The 22,403-nt window shown below is 34.8% G+C and overlaps 1 protein-coding gene across 1 annotated transcript; it reads left to right on the forward strand.

Annotated features, from left to right (window-relative positions):
• The first annotated feature begins 595 nt into the window (after positions 1–595).
• Positions 596–19,709, forward strand: LOC147403037 (uncharacterized). Its single transcript, XM_086438484.1, has 27 exons — positions 596–804; positions 906–1,134; positions 1,249–1,376; positions 5,452–5,568; positions 5,718–5,864; positions 5,989–6,680; positions 7,831–7,952; positions 8,102–8,193; positions 8,905–9,127; positions 9,341–9,407; positions 10,803–10,951; positions 11,045–11,115; positions 11,220–11,393; positions 11,500–11,571; positions 13,431–13,532; positions 13,624–13,713; positions 15,504–15,579; positions 15,688–15,784; positions 15,896–15,965; positions 16,091–16,270; positions 16,401–16,523; positions 16,599–16,682; positions 17,524–17,708; positions 17,814–17,952; positions 18,046–18,105; positions 18,404–18,508; positions 19,149–19,709. Exons 1-27 carry the CDS (start codon positions 715–717, stop codon positions 19,260–19,262), a joined length of 3,798 nt encoding a protein of 1,265 aa, XP_086294610.1. The 5' UTR covers positions 596–714; the 3' UTR covers positions 19,263–19,709.
• The last annotated feature ends 2,694 nt before the right edge of the window (positions 19,710–22,403 follow it).

The following is a 22,403-nucleotide window of genomic DNA, read 5'->3' on the forward strand; positions in this document are numbered from 1 at the left end:
TGTATGGATGATCTCTACGTTGAATAGATCATCCTCGCCAAAAATCAGCTAATTTTGAAAATTTTAACCTTAATTTACAAATTGAAGAATCGTGGACCATTTAATTTTTGTAAATCACTTTTGATGGGGTTAGATGTTTTGGAATAGGCTGATTTTTGGTGAGGATAATCTCCTCGTCATAAAGATCTTCTTTACAAAAAATCAGCTCATTCCAAAACTTCTAACCCATGTTCTGAACAATGTTTAGCAAACTTTAGGGCTGCTGAACCGCTCCCTTTGATGAAAAACGCAAATATCCTTCCAATCTTCTAATGATTAACACTCTTTTTCTTAGGGATACAATTTACGCAAATATCTTAGATATCAACCAATCTTCTATTGATTGATAGATACATTTTGGGGAATCCCTAACACTGAAATGGTGATGTCGATGGAGAGTCCAGAAAAGTCCGAAACCACCAGAAAATATTTGACTCGTCTGAGTCATCTCGGTCTCCTACCGAGGGAGAAAAAAGAGAGCGTTAGATTAGTCACTCTGACACCCACCTGCCTCTAAAATACAAGAACGATAAAAAAAAAAAAGGTTAAAAATCGAAGCTTTTAAATAACTGGTTACCTGACTATCTTTGTTCGCTCTCTCTCATCTTCGCTTCGCTGTTTTTCTCACCCGATTCTCTCTTCAACAAAAAATCGGATCGAAGAAGGGAAGAAGACATGGTGGAGACCAGAAGAAGCTCTGCAACATCGAAGCGCCAACTTCCTTCCTCAGATTCGTCTCCTCCCACTAATGGCAAACGTTCGAAGGTATGTTGATCTAACGTTCAAATTTACGTCTAGGGTTTTTTTACGTGCGTTTCTTTTTTGGCGGATTTGCGGAGGTCTGATCGATTTGGTTGGAACTCTAGGCGGCGGAGGCATCACCATCAACGAACGACGTTCCGTCTGCTTCGCAGGTCGATACCCTAGGTTCGTCCAAGGAATCGGGCTCTGAATTTCGAGAACAGGAGGTTCGGTCATCTGATCCGTCGGTTGCTGATCATTCGAAGGAATCCGATGGCTGTGATGCGAAGATGACAGAGAAATCTCCAGATGCAGATGGGGAAGAAGAGGTCTCGGCTTCGCCGTTGACTATAGGTTAGATTTATGTTCTCTTGAGTTCTTGAATGTTTGTAGTTTTGTTCATTTTATGTTCTTCGTATCTGATTCTTTGTTACATTGAATTTCGGTTGTTTTCTTGATGGTTTCCAGTTGATTCGATTTCGGAGGCAAAGAAATCTTTGAGGTTGGCTAGTGCGGCATTGAATCGGGCGATGAAACGGCCAATGAAATCTTCTGGGACGGTTGCATGGGGAAAGCTCATCTCTCGGTCCTCTCAGGTAGGCTCCATTTTCAATTTTTTTTTTGGGGGTTTTATAATCAATATTTACTAGTTAAGTTTAGGTGGAATGGTTGTGATGGGAGATATTTTGTGTTTCTGGTTCTGCATGTTGGTTTCTTTGATTCTATATTGGTTTTCTATGTTTGTATTATCGACTATATAAAATTTTATATCACATTGGCGGAACTGGTCAGAATCAGCCAACTATGGGACAAACACCGATAGATAAATTTCAAAGTCTATCAAATAACAAATGGAAGTCCTTTCATCATCAAGCTCTTTTACCAAAATAATGGTTTTTGCCTAAGGAAACTTGTACTTCCTTTCAATTCTGTCTAAGTATGTCTTTCGTTTATCGAGATGTCTTCATATTCACTCTCACTATCTTAACCCATGTACTATTTTTGGTTTTCCTCTTAATTCTCTTAGAATACCTTGCGAGTTATGTCAAATTGGAATTGTAACCGACTTTTGTTGCACATGATCAAGCCAACTGAATTAGCTTTCCCTTAGTTTATTAGGTAGTGTGTCAAGTTGAATTAGGGGGGGGGGGGGAAGTTGGGCAACGCTTATCACTTTTCCCCCTCAATCGAGGGTCACGAAGCTACAAAATGCATAATATATGTTTGGCACATGTAGACAAGCTATATAGGACTAGAACTTGAAAGATGTATGAATGCTCTTGCCTTAACAAAACCAAACCTCATCATGCTTTTGTTGCCGCTGAGCCATCAAAACAGTGCCAAGGCAATTATGCCAAAGCCGGGTTGAGAAAAACTCCTAGATAGGTTGTGACAAGGACAACTTTGACGTCCTCAATTATCCTTGTAGCTTCAAGGATGTCGTGGAGATCTTAGAATTCAAGATTCAAGACAATGTCATTTGTGTGTTACAACTCGAGGAGAGCCCTCCCTCTGCTAAAGAGGCAGGAACTTCAGGATTTTGTTGATACCATCGTTTGGTGGCAATCTGATGCAGGACGGTGAGGGAAGAAGGGGAAAATAAGTGGGTTTTAGGGAATTATGGTTGGGGATTGGGTTAAGAATTTGGGCTAGGATAGGGTTAAAGGTTAAGGTATATAGGGCAATAATTAAATGTTAAGAGAATGGAGAAAGGATTAAGGGGTTGAGGTTTGTAGGTTTCAAGAATAAAAAATAAAGAATAAAGAATTAAAGAATCAAGAATTTAAGATTCAAGATTTCAAGAAATTAAAAAAAAAAAACAAGAATTCTTTAGAAAAAACAAAAAGAAAAAAAAATGTAGAAGAGGCGGATTGAAGAAAAGATAGGATAAGAAGAAAATTATAGAAAAAAAAAAGAAGAAAAAAAATGATATTTACCTTGAAATCACCCCAATGATTTCCATGGCATCAACCACATTGAATGCAATAATATTCAAAAGAAAACATTTTGTTTATTCCATCATTCTCTATCAATAAACCCTAATACAATCTATAAATAAGAAAAATCAACAGAAGTCCTAATAAAACTAAAATAACCTAATTTTCACAGTTTTCTCTCTCCTAATTTTTCAACCCTAATAAATTTAAATAAAAGATAAAATAAAGTTACTAAATTGTTTCTAAATATTATACTAAGACTATGAGCTAATAAAACATGAAAATAAACACACAAAAAAACTCAACAAAAAAAAAAAAAAACTAATCTAAAATAATCTTGAACGATAAATCTAGACCTAATTAAGTGAAAACCTAAATAATTGCAAATTTTTTGTTGGTGCCCTTGACCTTTGACTTGATTTGCGTTCTACATTACAATTTGACCAAACTCACACTTGCCTAGATGTGTACTGTTGATTACCTTCAATTGCCAATGTTTATGAGATAATCATTTTAACCAATCCTCTTTTGGATCACCAATGGCATGTTGCTCATGATCTCAAGACATTATTGACAAGTCATGCACAAGCAATGACCATGTCTGTGCTAGTTGCCGAGTCTTGTCCAATCCACTTATTTGATCGTAGTGCCCAGAAATCGGGTTGGTCAATTGAGCCACAAGCTACCCATGCCAAGTTGCACTTGAAATACATGCTTATGCTCATATTGACAATCTCTCCTTTTTGATTTCTAGTCCATTATTATATTATTTTCCCAAACGGACATATTTTGACTTTTCTCCTAACTAGTGCTTCACTTTTTATCTTTAACAAGGTTGATGACCCATGGAACACAAATTCACTGCTTGGACTTGGTGGCTTCAATGTTTTCCTACCACCAAGCACCTTAAATTCACTAGTTTTACAACTTTATTTTGAAAACACCTTGTTTACCTCATGGATCTCAGGTTTTGTTGTTTAGTTATTAATTTGGTTGCCTTAACGCTTATTGCAATATTTACTTTCTATTATTAATTACTCAAGGAGTTGCTAAGGAGGAAGGATTGTCCTGAAACTTGGCTTTTGAATCTATCTCCCATCCATTTTGGAGATTTTAAATTGTGCTCTAACAGGCCACCATATTCATTTGCGAACATCTCTCACACATGTGATATATCAAAAACTAAACTGATACTATGCAAAGCAGGGTTTCAAGTGGTATAACCCCCTTTTTACTAGTTACTCTTGCTGGTTTGCTTGTAAAGGGAAAGGAGTTTCCCAACAATATGGATGTACGGTCCGTTTAAATACATGGTTCTTCTGTCTATGCAACCCAATCTAACATTTATAGATACTAGAGATCGCCGTAGACATGGGCATCCTATTTGGGGTTAAAGGGGTAAGAGAGGAAAGATAGTAAAATTAGGGGAGTATAAAGTTAGATGGGGTATTATTAAAAAAGGTGGTGGTGGGGGATGATAGACAATAAAGTTGAAGGGGGGAGAAGAGGAAGCATGGGGGTAGTGTGGACCCCACCCAACTGTAGTAGGAAGGGTCATTTATCCTTACAAAATTATAGCTGAGTGGGGTCCACCGTTGTGTTATGTGCAGTCACCCACTTTCCCTGGTTTTGGTGCCTAGTTTTGTCGTTACCATTGTAGTAAACGTTTGCCGTTAGAATTGAGTTTGTCTCTTAAGGAGGAGACCCTTGATTTACCGAGAGAAGGGCATATTTCCCAACAAGTAGAGGTGGGAATAGAGGACCTACCTCCTAGTATTTAGTTATGCTAACCCAAAACTATCCCTTTCTATATCTTAATAACCCCCCCCCCCCCCTAAGAGCAATTTCATGGTTTTTTACGAGTCATCAATTCTAAACCTGTATGTATTGCTTTTTAAAGCCCATTTATCAAAGAAAATAAGAGAAACATAAACCATGCGGCTCCATATACTGTCTCTTATAAAAACTGTTCCAGCATAGCTTTCAAGGAAGTTTTCTTTTTTCCTCTTCAAAATTTAAAAGTCACTAACCTCCAATCCTTAAATTAGGTTGTACAACTTTTTTTTATATTTTATAATTATAAGTTTTATATTTACATTAACCTAAATTCTTATAATACTCTTATAAGAATTTATGTTAATATTGTGTTTAAGTTGCTCATTTATATGCAAATTATCCATCATTTATGTGCGATTCCATTACTTACATGTGCATTCATGTGCCCCTCTGCTAGTAAATAAAAAATTGATTAAGCAAGGAACCCCAATGTGCTTGGGTTGAAGGTGAACTAATGCACTTTTAATTTTGTTGGAAATGATGTTGATTTGACTTCTTATTGGAAGATCCATGTTCTCTTTTTGTTGTTGTTTCTAACATAATTTGGCAAAGACATGATGTGGTTCATGTACTTGGCTTAGGGTCTTTTCATTTTTTCCTTTATTGCAAGTTTGCAACTTATGGGTAAGCTTTTGTTTAGAAATCCTGGTTGTCAGGTCTCCTTTATATGTGTCCATCTGTATGTTAAGCTTCAACCACTTTTGCCCATTGGCTTTTGTGGTATTGCTGAATCAAAATCTTTCTATTTTTCTTCTTCTGAAACATTATTTTTTTTTCCAGTACTTACATGCTGCATTATTATTTGACTGCTGAATGTTTTCTTTCCTTGGTTGTTGAAGGTATGATAGTTATTACTTATTAAAATAAAGGATGTAACATTATTTTTTATTTTTTCCAGAATCCTCACCTGCTCATTCGTGGGTCTCTGTTCACTGTTGGTCAAAGCCGACGATGTAACTTATGGTTGAGAGATCCATCTGTCAGTACAATTTTGTGTAAGCTGAGGCACATGGAGGTAAAATGTTGGATATACTATACCTTTTGGGGATAGATAGATTGCCCAGTCTGGAAATAAATGTGAGGCATAGCAGCCGTGACTGTGGTCCCGAATCATTTCATGACATGGGTCAAAGGTAACACTTCTATTTTATTTCTTATGGACAGCGAAGAGGTTCTTCTTTTGCACTGCTAGAAATCTCAGGGGGCAAAGGTGTCGTCCAAGTAAATGGCAAGATTATTATGAAAAATTCTACTAAAATTCTCTGTGAAGGGGATGAGGTAGTTTTTAGTTCATCTGGTAAACATGCTTATGTATCCTTTTTCAGTAATTTTGTTGCACTTAATGAATTATGTGACGCATTCCTCTATCATAGTATGAAAACCGTCATGTTCCTATTATGGTAGTAGCAAATTCCTTGACATAATATATTACCAGATTTTCCAGCAACTCTCAAATGAAAACTTGACTACTCCAGCAGTGCCTTCTCCGGTTAGTACCACAGAAACACAGAGTGCTCCAATTAGAGGAACACAATTCGAGTCAAGGTCTGGAGACCCATCGGCCGTTGCAGGAGCATCAATATTAGCATCTCTGTCGAACCTTAGCAAAGATTTGTCACTTGTTCCATCAGTTGCCCAAAATGGTGAGGATGTACAACCAGGTTTAGAAAGTTCTACGGTACCTTTGGTTTGTGAAGTGTCAGAAAGCTGTATGCCAGATCTTGATACCAATAGCCATACTGCCAATGACGGGGCCGGTGTTTCTTCAAGTGGGAAAGCTACTGTTGCTCCATCTGCCGCTGACCTTACTGCAAATGAAACCTTGCATCTTGATGACATTGGCTTGGATGCTCGTCTTGATCCTGAAATTGGGAAGATTCCTGGGAAAAATTATGAAATAAGACCACTTTTGCGAATGCTTGCTGGAACATCTGCTTCTGCCTTTGAATTTAGTGGAAGCGTGTTCAAAGCACTTGATGAGCAAAGGGTACGAGAACTCAAAGATGCTGATCCACCAACAATTTCATATTCAACTAGATTGCAAGCGTTCAAGGATAATTTACAAAAAGGAATTCTCAGTTCCAGTGATATTGAAGTGTCCTTTGATAATTTTCCTTATTATATAAGGTACATTTTTTTTTTTTTTTGAATTGGTTTTCTCTAGAGTGCCAGTCTACTTAATTGCTTGGTTAGGGTCTGTTTGTTTGCTGGAAGATCTGCTTGGAAAATGTGAACTTGCAACTGTTTGTTTCATGATTTTGCTTTTCCGAGAAATTGATTTAGAAAATTTGAGATGGACTCTCTGACATAAATCCTGCCCAACTGCAATTAGTATTCCTCCGAATCTGATTTTCCCTGCGCTATCAATCACTTACAATCCATTTTCACAAGATAGTTGAGTGCTCAGCAATATTTTCTCAGCTAACCAACTTACCCCTAGATATTCTTGTAGTTGCATTAACATCATTAATCTTGTTTTTAGACATTCTGCTTGTCCATAGAAGCAAAGCCAGTGTCATGTTTGAAACTAGCTTGTAGCGCTGTGCATTCTTAGAGGTTATTACCATGTGAGAACCACAAATGTGGTTTTTTATGACCCTTTTTCGTGAAGTATCTTGTTTCGAGTTTCCTTAGCACATTCAAGTATGTTTTTTTGAGTGTTCTTAACTTTTTATTTAAGTTGAACCTAAATCTGAAGATGATTTTCTTCTAATTTGCAGATCTTACTGTTAGAATGTTAAAAGGAAAAGTGGTGATGGTGTGACATCTCCACACATTCATTTCAAAACATGCTTTCTCACTTCCTACCAGACCTTTTGTTAACTTGTACCCACACTTTTGATGTTCTTCATTATTTGACTGTGCCATTCCATGCAGACCTATTGATCAGATATGATCATTAAAAAACAAATATAAAGCACAAGCAAAACTCATAAAAAAACAAAAAAATAAAGTATGAGCAAACAACAAACGATTATTTTGAGCCTTGCATCCATTACGAATTTGACATTTTGGCCAAATGCTTGTAAAAAACAATGTGTTCATTTTATTATATTATTCCCACTTTTATAATTTTTTTGTGGGTGTTTTTTGAAGTGTGCCTACTCATTACTCTTCACTTCCGTGGTCTGTTATCAGTAATATTAGCTCCTTTTTTTTTAGTAAGTATCAGTAATATTAGCTTTAAAAATATTCAAATCATGCCATACATGCATAAGGTAGTTATGCATGTGTATGTGGGGATTATTTTCATATCTAACATCGGTTATTGTTACAGTGAGACAACAAAGAATGTTTTAATTGCATCCACTTATGTACATTTGAAGCGTAATGAGTTTGCAAAATATACCTCAGATCTCCCTACCGTAAGCCCACGAATATTGTTATCTGGTCCTTCAGGTACGACTGCTATTTCTGTATGTTTATGTCAAGGTTCTTTTTTCCCAGTATCGCCCCACTCCCCTCCACCAATCCCCACCACTTTTTTTGTTTTGTTGTTGTATGTTCTCAACTTATTTGGGTTTTTTTTTTTAAAAATCTTCTTATAGGTTCTGAAATATATCAGGAGATTTTGACAAAGGCGCTGGCCAAACATTCCGGTGCTAGATTGCTTATAGTTGATTCTCTCCTTTTGCCTGGTGTAAGCTTCACTGACTTTCTTTGGGTAACCATGGTTAAAGAAATGGTTCTATTGCCTTTGTTACAGTAACACACTGTAATAATGATTTTCAACATACATCCGCTAAAATTTATAATTGTTTTTCAAAATATTATTTCTACTTTATATTTTGAAAAGAAAAATGAATTCTAATTTATATTGACCGTTTCTGTTTTTCTGTTCCTTTTTACAATAACCGCTGTTATAATGATGATGCCATGAAAATCACTGTTTAATATAAATTAATGTAGACTTAAAAATTAATTAATTTATATATTTTTTTCATTTCAATTTTTTTTTCTGTATCCCATTTCAATTTTTTCTTCTTCTTCTAAAAAACATTTTTTAATTAAAAATAAAATTAATTCATGTATTCTTTTCAAATTTTCATCTGTATGTCATTTTATTTTCTCTCTCCTAAAACATTTCTTAAATGCTATTCTCTATGAAGAGTGGGTCCCACATTGTGAGTGTAACATGAGCATTATCCTGTTGGATCCTTTTAAATCTTAGGTAGGACTTCATGACAAAACTATCTTAGTTTTCCTCAAACATGCATACATCCTACCTATTGGGAAAAAAAAAAACATGCATACATCCTTGATTTTGGTTAGGAAGTTTCACCTGACTGTAGAAGTGGACACAACATATCAGCCATTTCAAATTTACTTAGACACTTTCAATTGACTTCAGGGACCATCTCCGAAGGATTCGGAATCCAACAAAGACGTTTCAAGGTCAGAAAGATCAGGAGTATTTACAAAGCAACGAGCTGCACAGGCAGACATGTTACAGCATAAGAAACCTGCTTCTAGTGTTGAGGCTGATATCATTGGTTCCTCTACTATTAGCTCCCAAGTTCTGCCAAAGAAGGAGTCATCAACTGCGTCGTCTAAGAACCACACATTTAAAACAGGCATATTACTCTGACTTGGATCTAGAAATGCCTCATTTCATCTCATTTCCTTGTTCTCAAATCCAAGGGGGATTGCAAACCTAATAAACAATATATACTTAATTGTGTTGTAGATTTTTAATTTTCTGTGTGGTATCACTAGCCCATCCATTAATTTTTTGCGTACTTCTATTTTTTTTTTTGGAACTTCATCAGCATTTGTGAATTTTGCAGGTGATAGAGTAAGATATGTGGGTCCATCACACTCTTCTGGATTTCCTCCTCTTCAAACTGCTTCAAGGTATCTAAAGTTCTGACAATTTTAGCTCACTATGAATGTCTTTCAGTTAATCACGTGATCAGTGAACTTTGGTCTCTCATCTAAGTATCCTAGCTCTGGATTTTATTCCCCGTGAGCTACAAGCTTTGGCATTTTGATTCTTGAAATTGAGTTTGTTATTGTGTGTATTTTTTTCTACCCTCATTTGTATTCGTCTTCTGGTGTCCAAATTACCCGAGTATTGCAGTTATTGTATATCTGTGAATTTCAGTTTAAAATCATGCTTCATCGCATATTAAAACCATTTTTCCATTGCCAGTGGGAAAAATGATCAAGTATGTTGCTTGTAAGTTATTGATAGCTTACCATTCTTCAAGATTCCAAGTGTTCTGGTATTAGTTACTCCATGGATGGATGTAGCAGCCCACATGAATGGGTGAAGCATTTCTCTATCCTCTTCGATTCTGATTTGGTGATGGCCTGCTAAATAAGCTTTGCAGAAACATACCATGCGCCCTAAAGGACCTGGTGTTTCAGGTTCTGCAATCTTTGGTGGCTGTGGTGAGACTGTGACCTATGGTACCTGAATACTTCATATGCACATGTACCCATATCGACATGATACAATATCATTGCCATATGTACTGATCAAACTGAAAGGAAGTTTTACAAGACATCAATAAGTTGATTGAGATGGTACGAGCATATGCGAGAAATACCAATAAAACAAGTGAGCAGTGCACTGGTGCAAGCCAAAGGCTTTAAAATAGCGAGAGGAAAGCTGAAATGACATGGATGACAGTATTATGAAATTATATAAAGTCATATGCAATGACTGAGGATATGACTCTATATATGAACTGACGGAAGTTTTGCAAGACAGCAATAAGTTATACTTCTATATTTACATTGCTGACCCCAATATTTGTATAGAGTATAGATGATGTTGATGCAGTTTTCAAAATTCAATTCACTATGTTTTCTGTATGTAATTGCCTTCTACTAGGAAGAACTATATATATACTGCCTGGAACTATGGAAACTTACCTCTCTCTCTCTCTCTCCCTTTTTTGTGTCTCCCATTTGATACAAGTTGTCCCAATGGACTTCGTGATGTGGGATTCTGCAGTACCTGACCTCTTGTATATTTCCTTTTACAAGTGGAATAGTCATAGGAAGCTGGCATCTGTTCTTGAAAAAAAATCCAATTTAGTCATACAGGTAGTTCAGTTATTATGAATGCTTAACCAACAAAATTTTGCATGTTAATATTTCTCTTTGGTGCTAGGGTTGCCTCTCGAATCACGTGTGTGCAATATTTTAGTTATAAAAAGAATTATTGCATCATGACATAATAAATATCTACGGTATTAAGGAGTGATTGAGGTGAAATGTCCAATGTATGCTTTGTGTTAGGGGACCAAATTATGGTTATCGAGGCAAAGTAGTCTTTGCTTTGGAAGAAAATGGATCATCTAAAGTTGGAGTTAGATTTGATAAAGCAATTTCAGAGGGTAACGATCTTGGGGGCCTTTGCGAAGAAGACCGTGGTTTCCTTTGCACTGGTGATTCCCTTGACCAAACCATCCTTTATTTCTTCTCTTATGGGCATGTTATTATGTACTCTTTGGCTGAAGGTGATCTTTTTCACAATGCAGCTGATTTACTTCGTTTAGACAGCTCTGGAGGTGATGATACGGAAAAACCTGCCATCAATGAACTGTTTGAGGTGAATGCTTGCCTACTCTGTATGGGTCAAAGGATGTTTAGCCGTTTATTATCTACAATTCTACATTTTCATGTCTCTTCTCCTGAAACATTTTGTTATCACAGGTTGCTTCCGGTGAAAGTAAAAATGGTCCATTAATACTGTTCATGAAAGAAATAGAGAAGTCTCTGTTAGGCAACCTAGAGGCATTTACAACTTTCAAGATTAAGCTTGAGAATCTGCCAAATAATGTAGTTGTTATTGGCTCGCATACCCAGATTGACAATCGTAAGGAGAAGGTGAGAAACTTTTTTCTTTTTAAATTTGATTTATGTTTTTCTGGTTCTCTTTGTGGATACACAATGTTCCATTCCTTTTCAATGCTAACATGTACTAAATTTGCAGTCTCATCCCGGTGGTCTTCTGTTCACAAAGTTCGGAAGCAACCAGACAGCCCTACTCGATTTTGCATTACCGGTATTGCTAAACATTGTCAAGTTGCTGTTGCTTCAAGTAACTATATGCTTGCATGACATGCACATGACTTTTCTATATCCTTCATTTTTTTTTTCTTCTTTGATCGGTTTAATTAATTTTGGTGTTGTCACCTGCTAAACCCCCTTTTGAATGAGATATCAATGATTCTGGTGAGGGTGGGTTTTGAACCCAGGCTTATAGTATCAACACCTATAGACTTTAGTCACTTTACCAACTAAACTAGCTGGCATATTGACATATCAGTCACTATTTGCATTGAGCTTCTTTATAAAATAAAAATTATCAATAAAGAAAAATGTAAGAGGAATTATCCTCTAAACTTTCTTCCTCATCACATCCAAGCCATTCAAAGTTCAACTTTGGATGAGTTCTGATAAGTTTTGGGAAAGGTCCAAGCTTCTCCTAGACATTATAATGTTAAAATCAAAAGGAATCAAGAGATGACTATCTGAAGCTTTGCAAATGAAACACATGCTGGGCATTATCTTCTTTCTGACAACCAGTGGTTCATTATTGGCATCTTGTGATGGGATGTTTTAAAGGAGACATCTTAAGAATCAGGGTATTGTTCCTTTCCTTGCTCATACATTTTTTACATTTAGAGACCCAACATGAAGGATTAAATTTTGCTCAACTTGGAAATACAAATATTTTGATTCGTGTGGAAATTATTATAAAATTCATGGAAATGACAAATGTTGTAGAAATGATGGAAATATCGATGAAATTCTCATTCAGATTGTAGGAAATCGTAAAGCAAATATTTGAAGACATTCATGTCATCAAAATATAATACACAATCATGTAAAATGTGGAAATGAAGATTGGTAGAATTTTGCTACACGTTGGTGTAGGTATCTGAGAGCCGACAACCAAAAACAACCTTGTTCTGCATGATAATGAGAATAATAAGCCCATATTAAGTACATTCACTTTAATATGTAAAATACTTGCTTAAATGAGCCAATTATTTGGTACTATTTTTTCATTGTTATATTTTTTTTTATTTGATGTCTGAATAAATTACTAATGTGGCTAACTGATTAGAGCACAGACAATTGTACGTGTGCTTATACTAACATGTTAATATGCTTAGAATACATCTAAATAAGGTGATATATAGGCACCTAACTAATCATGGAAGGCTATATTTATGTTTAAAGATGGAAAAATGACTCTCATCAATAGCTATCTTGTGAGTATTTCGGTTTATTCCCTATCCTAATTTTTAGTTCCAATGGTGTTGAGCAAAAGTTAGATAAGCTCTTACGTGATTTTTTGTGGACTGATAAGAGCAACTGCAAGTTTCATCTTGTAAAGTTAGATAAGCTCTTATGGTGATCAAAGTTCGATTATTTTGGACAAAAATTTGCTGTTCATTGAAATATTTCATGAAATTAATAGTAATTTCCACCAAAATATATACCAAAAGAAACTTGCTGTTAAATTTAATGTCTAGCTTTGTGAAAATGGAAATAATTCGGTAATTTCGTGGAAATATGTCAAAATTTACTACTATGCTCAACATACATCCATTTTGTAGTATTATTTTTTTTCCAACTTTGTTTTTGTTTTTTCTTCATTATGATTTTCCCATTCTCATAATTTTGTATGTAAGTGTAAAAAATACACTATGAACCCAAAAAAAAAAAAAAAGGTTTAAAAGTGCACTAGTTGTGCACCTCAACTACTTTTTCTATTGGTTCACCTCAACTACCGAATGTGAAGCACATTAAAAATGAATTTATTGGGCTTTCATTTAAGGCCACTGCCTATGAATTGGTGGATGGTTCACTTCCTTTGAGAACGTTGTATATAGATGTTATTTTATCATGCAGGATAGCTTTGGTAGGCTACATGAGAGAGGCAAAGAGATTCCAAAGGCAATGAAGCAACTCACCCGACTTTTTCCGAATAAAGTGACCGTACAGCTGCCACAGGTTTTATACCTAAGTCATGTTAATTTAATATTTTTTTTGCTCTTTGGCATTCCCTGTAGAAATAATCTAATGTTTATGGGATGTGGGACAGGAGGATGCTCAGCTTTTAGATTGGAAACAACAGTTAGATCGTGATGTTGAAACTCTCAAAGCTAAGTCAAACCTCTCTAGCATTCGCTCAGTAAGTGGTGCCCAACTTTTTTATCAAATCTTTCGTGATGCGCCCTACTTTTGTTTTCTAGGTTTCTATTTTTCTTTCTACATATTTGCCAGCTACCAATCCATGATTTATTATTTATTTATTGTATTTTTTATGGAGTCACTTTTTTAATGCACAGACAGAGAAGAAAACATTTTATTTGTGGTACTCCAGTATCGTTGTCATAGCACAATAGGGTTTAAGACTTTGTGTTGTACTATGATGATTGTGGATATGTAGAATCTTCCCTAAGAATTTATCAGTAGTAACATGATATGTTCTTACTTAAAAACTTCTATTTTTAATTAAGCACTGAGAGTCTCGGAATAGCAGAAGAGGAGATAAAATATGATTGGGTTTGTACAAGGAAGACCAATCATTGCACCATTGATGAGAACATCAGTACAAGTTGATGGTTCTAAAAGGGGAAGAAGGAGATCGAAAATGAAGTGGGCTCAGGTAGTGAGAAAAGATACGAAGAAATTTTCTTGACAAAAGACATATCGCTAAATAGAGTTGAATGGCGAAATCAGTCTTTTTTTTTTATAAGCATAAATTTTATAAATAAAGAAAAGGAGCAAAGGAGGCTGAGATAGCCCCCAAACAACAAAACTCTGGTGAAATCAGTCTTATGTTGCCTTTTTAAAGAGTTGGATAATTGATAATTGGATGTGAGAGAAGATACAAAGAAATTTTCTTGACAAAAGACATATCTCTAAATAGAGTTATCTTTTTCAATAAATTTATCTTTATCGATAAATAAAAAAAAAAAAATCTCTAAATAGAGTTGAATGGCGAAATCAGTCTTATGTTACCTTTTCAAAGAGTTGGATAATAGATGATATTGATGATTGGATGCGTGTTTCTCATGGAACTTTTTCGTTGTTGAGCCTTCTTCAAATGGGTGTATTCTTCCTTGGGTTATTTCTAAGCATGGACACCATAGATTCTCCTATAAATTAGATCCAGACTCAGGTGTGCAAATTTGATGTTTCTAATGTAGACAATGCAGGTGGTGATTGTCTGAATTGTGAATTAGAACTTACATATTACATTAGATGTTTTTTCATGACAAACATCACATATGAACAATAGTTGGCATATTGTCCCATGGTAACCAAGTTATATTGCTTTCATAACTATTATATGGTTCATTGGTTTGCTTGGTTTGAACTCTGGTTCATGGTTTGCGGTTCACCACTCTAGAATGAACTCGGTTTGTTGGGGTAGGTAGGGATAATCCTCTCTTACTTTGAGGCTTAAAGGTTGAAGTAGATAGTATCTTAAGGTTGAAGATGGCTGGGTTTGAAGATAAAAAATGAACGATTGGAGATGACTGGCGAGGGGAAAAGTGTTTTTGGCTACAGGTTGAAGATGAGGCATTCAAATAATTTTTATTAGAGAAAATTGAGTTCAAGGGGGGCATGTCATCAGTTTGAGGACAGAGGGAGGTAAATCAAATATTTATAAAATGTGGAGCAGTATGGCATCAGTTTGAAGGGTTCACTGTATTCTATGAACCAAGAGTGAACCAAACCACAAACCTCCTTAGTCTAGTTGGAACAAATCTGGTAACACTGTCTTAATGTTGGTGACTGAATTCCTGGTACTGCTGCTGGACATCACTGTGAAGCCAATTTCTTCCATGATTGTAATTGACTTTCATGGCTCTCTATATTAATCCTTTCTTGGTCTCCTTCACCATTTTATGTTTACTCCATGGATATCTTGGATATTTCAGTTATACCAACCACCTCCCTCCATTTTTTCAGATTCTAAACCGAAATGGATTGGAGTGCAATGACCTCGAAACGCTGTGTGTAAAAGATCAAGCACTTACAAATGAAAGTCAGTATCATGCTGAGCTAATATATCTATATATATATTTACTTGTTCAAAACAGAATCCTATGCTGATCTTTACCTTCTTACAATGCTTCCTGCTTAAATTTTACAGGTGTGGAGAAGATAGTTGGCTGGGCTTTTAGTCATCACCTTATGCATAATTCTGAACCTTCTGTTAAAGATTCTAAGCTTGTGATTTCCATTGAAAGGTTATTATATTCTTTATGATTACTATCATCTTCTATGTCGGGAAAAAATGAACTTGATGGACCTCTATATGCTGGGCTGTTAAAACTTGTTCTCGTCGAAATATGTTGCAGCATTAGGTATGGCCTAAACATTCTACAGGATATTCAAAACGAGTCTAAGAGTTTGAAGAAATCACTCAAGGTGATTTTGATGTTTTGAGTCTTTATATTAACCACATATTACTTTTTGCACAGACATTTTCTGTTTACTTTTGAGTTAGTCCTTGACTTTGACATGTGCTTGGTGTTGACATTTGAGGTTTTCAGGATGTGGTCACTGAGAATGAATTTGAAAAGAGACTTCTGGCAGATGTTATCCCGCCTAATGATATTGGAGTTACCTTTGATGACATCGGAGCCTTAGAAAATGTCAAGGACACCTTAAAGGAATTAGTGATGCTTCCATTGCAGAGGCCAGAATTGTTTTGTAAAGGGCAGCTGACTAAGGTCTTAACTGCTTAGTCCTTTCCTGTAGAAAATCTCCTGATGTAGAATCTGTTTTTGCAAAATACCCATGGAAGTGAACTAGTTCACCTAATCATTTTGTATGGTCTAATGAAGTTTATTTTGTCTCCAGCCTTGCAAGGGGATACTACTCTTTGGTCCTCCTGGTACTGGTAAGACAATGCTTGCAAAAGCTGTTGCAACGGAGGCAAGTGCAAATTTTATCAACATATCAATGTCAAGCATTACGTCAAAGGTATTCCCGCAGACTTATATGGTATCTACTTGTGTCACCGACCTAATCTAACATACAACCTCATCTTTCTTTCAGTGGTTTGGTGAGGGAGAAAAATATGTCAAAGCTGTGTTCTCACTCGCTAGTAAAATTGCTCCTAGTGTTATTTTTGTTGACGAGGTTAGTCGAAACTTCATTTACTTCAATTTATATCTTATGACTCTCGATGTGCTTGCATCAGTTGATGAACCTTATGTAATTCAATCTTGATGCTTATTTTTGTCAGGTTGGACATGGAAATATTGTGACTAGTGTGTAAACCAAATGCAGCTATATTGGCTATTAAAAATTGTGTATTTCCTTTTTTTAAGTAGCTTAATGTAAATCCTTTACCATTATATTCTAATTTTAACATCAATATAATGATGATGATTTCTAAGAGTTAAACTTTCTATGTTTTAAATACATTCAAAATATTTTTATTGATTTTTTTTCCCATTTTCATATAGTTATATTTTTGTTTACTTTCTATAAAATATACCAAAATATTCTGAAATATGTTGACTTGGTCAGAAAGAAACTTTCAAAATTGTTGAAGTGGAGGCAGAGGTATTGGCCATTCTCTGAGCAAAAGAGTTTCTACACCACCTCCCTCCACTTCCAGATCAAAGCCCAGTAGCTATTTCATTCAAAAAACAGATCTGAAACTGATGACTTCAAACCATCAGTGCTACTAGTTCCTTGCGCTGATGAAGCAGCATATCATAATTTTGATTAAGTTGATCCATAAAGCAGTAGTTCCAATCCCTTTTAGATAGATCAAAATGCAGGGATGGGATCTATAGTCATATAGAGATGCATCAGATTAAGAGTTAGCTATTGGACCCGGTTGAAATCAAAATACTTGTACACATCAAAATTTAAAACCTTAACTTTGTGATGGTCGCAGTTCCTCCTATGCCATATTTTTTAGCTTTTACATTTTTGGTTTTATTTTATTCTTGCGGCTTCCATGTTATAGGTTGACAGCATGTTGGGAAGGCGTGAAAATCCAGGAGAACATGAAGCCATGCGTAAAATGAAAAATGAGTTCATGGTAAATTGGGATGGTCTGCGTACAAAGGACAAAGAGCGTGTTTTGGTACTTGCTGCAACTAATAGGCCTTTTGACCTCGATGAAGCTGTTATAAGGAGGCTTCCCCGAAGGTAAACATTTAGAAATATTTCAAGGATGGCTTTGATAATGTCATGTCACAACCCTTCATCAGGAACCTTTCTCGACAATCCTTAATGTGCAACTATTTCTTGCAGATTGATGGTAAACTTGCCAGATGTCGCGAACCGAGAAAAAATTCTGAGAGTTATATTGGCTAAAGAAGAGATGGCACCTGATGTTGATCTGGAAGCAGTTGCAAATATGACCGATGGATATTCTGGAAGTGACCTAAAGGTTTGCCTAGTTTTTTTCTTTGTCATCAGCAATATCTTACGATCTAAGAAGCTTTGCATCTTTATTCCCCCCTAATCAGTTATTTGGTTGCAGAATCTTTGTGTTACCGCAGCACACTGCCCCATAAGAGAAATTCTGGAAAAGGAAAAGAAGGTCAGGATCTCACAAATGTCCCTTGATAAATTTTTTGTCCTTTGTTTTATTTGCCTGTTTCTTCACCAATACACCAAGCAATTAACCCCATCCATGTCTGTGATCCTTAATGGATTGCATTAACATAAATGCTACTGCACTTGATTGTGGTCTTTTACATCCTTTTGTGTTAGATTCCAGAATTGGCATTCTGGTTGTCACCTTTGTTTGTAATTATTGAAAATTTGATATGAGTTTAATGATGCATTTGTTGTCTATTGGCTGGAAAATCTAAAGCTTTTGTTGGCCCTCTTTTCAGGATAAAAGTTCAGCTATAGCAGAGAATAAATCAATGCCTCCGTTGCATGTCAGTGCAGATATTCGTCCTCTCAACATGGAGGATCTGAAATTTGCACATGAGCAGGTATTTTTTTACATACTTCTCCCAACATGTTCTAAGTCTAGACTGTGGAAATGCCTCTGATATTTTAGAAAATTTGAAATCTTGGAAGTGTTTCTTCACACTATATTGCCGGTCCCAATTTTGTTGGATAATTGGCAGCTGGTGTAAAAATTAGCTATCCTCCTTAACATGAATCTTAAGGTACATGATTCATTCAGCCAACCCAATTTTTCAATTGACTTTCTCTTAATTTATCACCTATTGGAGCTGCTGGTCCTACATTTTCTAATTTTATCATTCTTAGCCTTTTCACTCATCCATCTCAGCATCCTCATCTTTGTTGTGCTCAAAACTATTAACGTGGTGCTTCTTGACCTCCCAACATTCAGCTCCATAAACATACACGATCTTACTCCTGTCTTATAAATTTGAATTTGAATTTGATTGGTATGTGCATAGTTGTCATGTGCGCATGTTCTATTTTTGATCTTAAAGAAAGTAAAGAATGCAGAGAAAGGTTATGTTGGATGCCTGGCTTTGTTAATGGTTTGATGAAACGAAGAGTGATCACTACTTGATGTCGGTGGTTGCTATATAGGATGATTATTAAACATCCCAATCTGTGAGGGCTTGGGAGACTTATTCATGTCTTGTTATGTAGGTATGTGCAAGTGTGTCATCGGAGTCTTCAAATATGAACGAGCTCATCCAGTGGAATGATTTATACGGAGAAGGTGGATCTAGGAAGAAGAAATCTCTCAGCTACTTTATGTAGAGGGGAAGTATATTTAATCTGTACAGTGAAATTTTTTTCATCCTTCTCTTCTTGATAAAGCCCCAGTAAGATCAGAGCGTGATATCGTCAGTTGGCGGCTATATTCTTCCATTGAGTAGGTTCTTGTGTATTATATAATATATATAAATATAGTGTTCGATAGTTACCCCACCAATAGTTAAAATTATAGTCATTAACTTATAAACGAAGAGTATCTGTTGAGCTGGTGATCCATCTTGCCGAAGAGGAGCTTAAGGCCTAACTGACAATTTCGATACACCTTGCACAACCGAGGTGAAAGTTGTTTTGATGGTCGTGTTGTTGATGGTTACTTAAAATTAAATTTGACAGATTGGAATTTTGTAGTGCTTGAATGCTGCATCGACTTATTTGCTAAAGGTTACAATCAATTTCAATTTTCAAGGCTTGGAATGGATTTCAATTAAACCTTGAGCCTGGTAGTTAAATCTCTCGGTTGCTATCAGTCAAAGATGGCCTATAGATTTGAATGTTGTTTTTTCAGTTCTTAGGAAACAATCATATGGATTCTTTGTTTTCTATTAAATTGGGTCATGTATGCAAATTAAGCCGAGCACAATTCAATAACTCAGTTCTTATAATGCTGAAGTGACCTCAATACATAAAATAAATAATGCTAGAAGCATAAGTATTATCGACACAAAAGAAAACGTATTAGTTTTTTATTTTTATTTTTTAAAAGTATCCTTTTCGTTATATCATCTTTACTATTATATGAGAGAAGGATGAGAATTATTGGCTCAAGTGCGCTTTACTTAATTTTAAATTTACAATTAGAATGATACAGGGAGTAATGTCAATATACAAATCCACAAAACTCAAGATTTTAAATTATAAAAATGTCCCTGCATTATATTGAAAAGACACTGCTTTATAAAACTAGATTCTCTCTTTAAATTTTTTTAATTAGAATTAATATATATATATATATTTTTATACAAAATACTCTTGAAAAGTGCCTTCAAAATAATGTATTGGTAATTATATAAAATAAAATATTATTCTTATTTTTAAGTTTTGTTTTATAACTTAGTAATTGACATGTGGATATCTTGCGGGAGCTTTGCACCAATGTCAGACACTGAGAGCAACTCCAACTGGATGCCCATCTCCCTTAATGGGTAGCCATGGACTCCAATTGTGTTATCCAAAAATAATTATCAATAGATATTTTAATATTTTTTAACTTATAATAATACTTATATTAATTTTATAAATAATATAATTTATAAATTATTTAATTTACAATTAAGTAGACGTTACAAAATGAATAATTTAAACTTCAATCATACTTTTATTAATAAAATTTTAAAATTAAATTACTTGCAATTACAAAAATTGGTAGGTATTGCATCATAATAATATAGGTACATCCCAAGTTGGTTGGTACCTACTCATCTATGCATAGTTCAACTCAAATAAATAAGAAAACAATAATAATCAAATTTCTAATTCATCAAATGTTTATTTTAATCGTGCATCTTCATGTTATTGCTCCTCACTCTCAGCTAGCTATCAATCTTTCAAACAAATTAAAGTCTCCACCGTCTCCGTCTCCGGAATTAGACAACTTTTATATGTAGATAAAACTCTTCCACCTGCACTAAACGCCAATTTAAAAGTCATTGAAGACACAGGAATTGTTAGTAGATCACGTGCCATTACAGATAACACTCAATATTGTACATTATGTTCTTCCACCAATCTAACACATTATAAGCATTCGTATCCCAAATTTTCACGAGATTAGAATCCAAATAATGTTGTAATTCGGATGTCGAATTATTTTGAGTAAAGGTTATAGACATTCTTGATAAGTATCAATAAAAATTTGATTTAACATCGGAAGAAGATGATGATGCTACATTACTAGTAGTACTACTACTTGAACCTAAATTAAGTTAATAAATTTTATAAAGTTCACGTCTCTAATTCACTATTCACATAATAAAAAATAATAAATTTACTATTGACAATCCAACTTTACTTGATACACCCCAAGTTAAATATTATACATATATATATATATTGAATATTCATGATCAAACTTATTTGTTTTTATAATTTTTTGTTGAATTTGGTCAAACAATTGATTAAATATGAGTTTTAAAATATTTTAAAAAAATAATGAATAATAATAATTGAAAATAAATAAGAGACAAAAATTATATTTAAAACATATTTTTAGTGAAAAAGGAATTAAGAATGTCATTTATGTAAAATGATTGGTATTTGTACAAGATGAATAGTGAAATAGAGACCATCTTTATTTTATTTTTGCTTCATCTCCAATTCTATAGATGTGAATAGTGATTTAGAGGGTGTGTCAGTAATTAAGAGACCGGTTGGAACTAAGTTTGGAGGTCTTCTATTTATAAATATAGAGATATCGAGAACGGTTGGAGTTGCTCTAAAATTTTAGGGGTATGCGATTTGATTTTGGATCCAAAGTTATTATCTTTTATAAAATTATATAGCATGCAAATCACATACTCACCCAACTAATTGAACAAGTTATATGATGTAAATGCTATTGGAAATTGAAATTTTCTGTTTGAAGTTATCTAATAGTTGGAGTCGACTTATTATTGGATCTGAAGCCTGAACATGAAACTTAAAAAACATAAAATGAGAGAGCTGCTATTGGCACCCCAGTAGATTTTACGAAATTTAAGGAAATAGGTTGATTGTGTTCACATTCAACAGTTAGATGAAGGAAGATAAACGAGAAGAAACCATTAGATACATGGTTTTAAGATTTCGTATTTGAGTCATCTCCTATTGGGGATTGATCAAGTTTGACTCCTTGATACATACTCATTCACAACAGTAGTACCCAACAAAAGTACAAAAATATTATAATGGATTTATATATTATAAAGATGAACGTGAAAGAGAGATTTGGTTTAATATTTTACAAAAAAAAAAAAAAAAAAATCCTCAATATAGTTTACAGGGATTTTGTCTAGTTGAGAAATTTTGCATACTTGAACCATCTAAGCTGTCTGACTTTCTTTGGACCTGTTAAATGTTTTAAGTATGGCATTTAGAGTTTACTGCTTTAAACCAACAATCTCGAGGGAACAAATCTATGGTTCTGTG

Source organism: Akebia trifoliata, chromosome 4, assembly GCF_017979445.1.
Source record: "Akebia trifoliata isolate Shusen 1 chromosome 4, ASM1797944v1, whole genome shotgun sequence".
Taxonomy (NCBI): domain Eukaryota; kingdom Viridiplantae; phylum Streptophyta; class Magnoliopsida; order Ranunculales; family Lardizabalaceae; genus Akebia; species Akebia trifoliata.

Excerpts from the sequence above, each read along its gene's own strand:
- LOC147403037 (XM_086438484.1), top strand. The coding sequence starts at position 715 with ATGGTGGAGACCAGAAGAAGCTCTGCAACATCGAAGCGCCAACTTCCT. Across the intron at positions 7,953-8,101 it reads ATTGTTATCTGGTCCTTCAG|GTTCTGAAATATATCAGGAG; the intron begins GTACGACTGCTA and ends ATCTTCTTATAG. Across the intron at positions 10,952-11,044 it reads CCGTGGTTTCCTTTGCACTG|CTGATTTACTTCGTTTAGAC; the intron begins GTGATTCCCTTG and ends TTCACAATGCAG.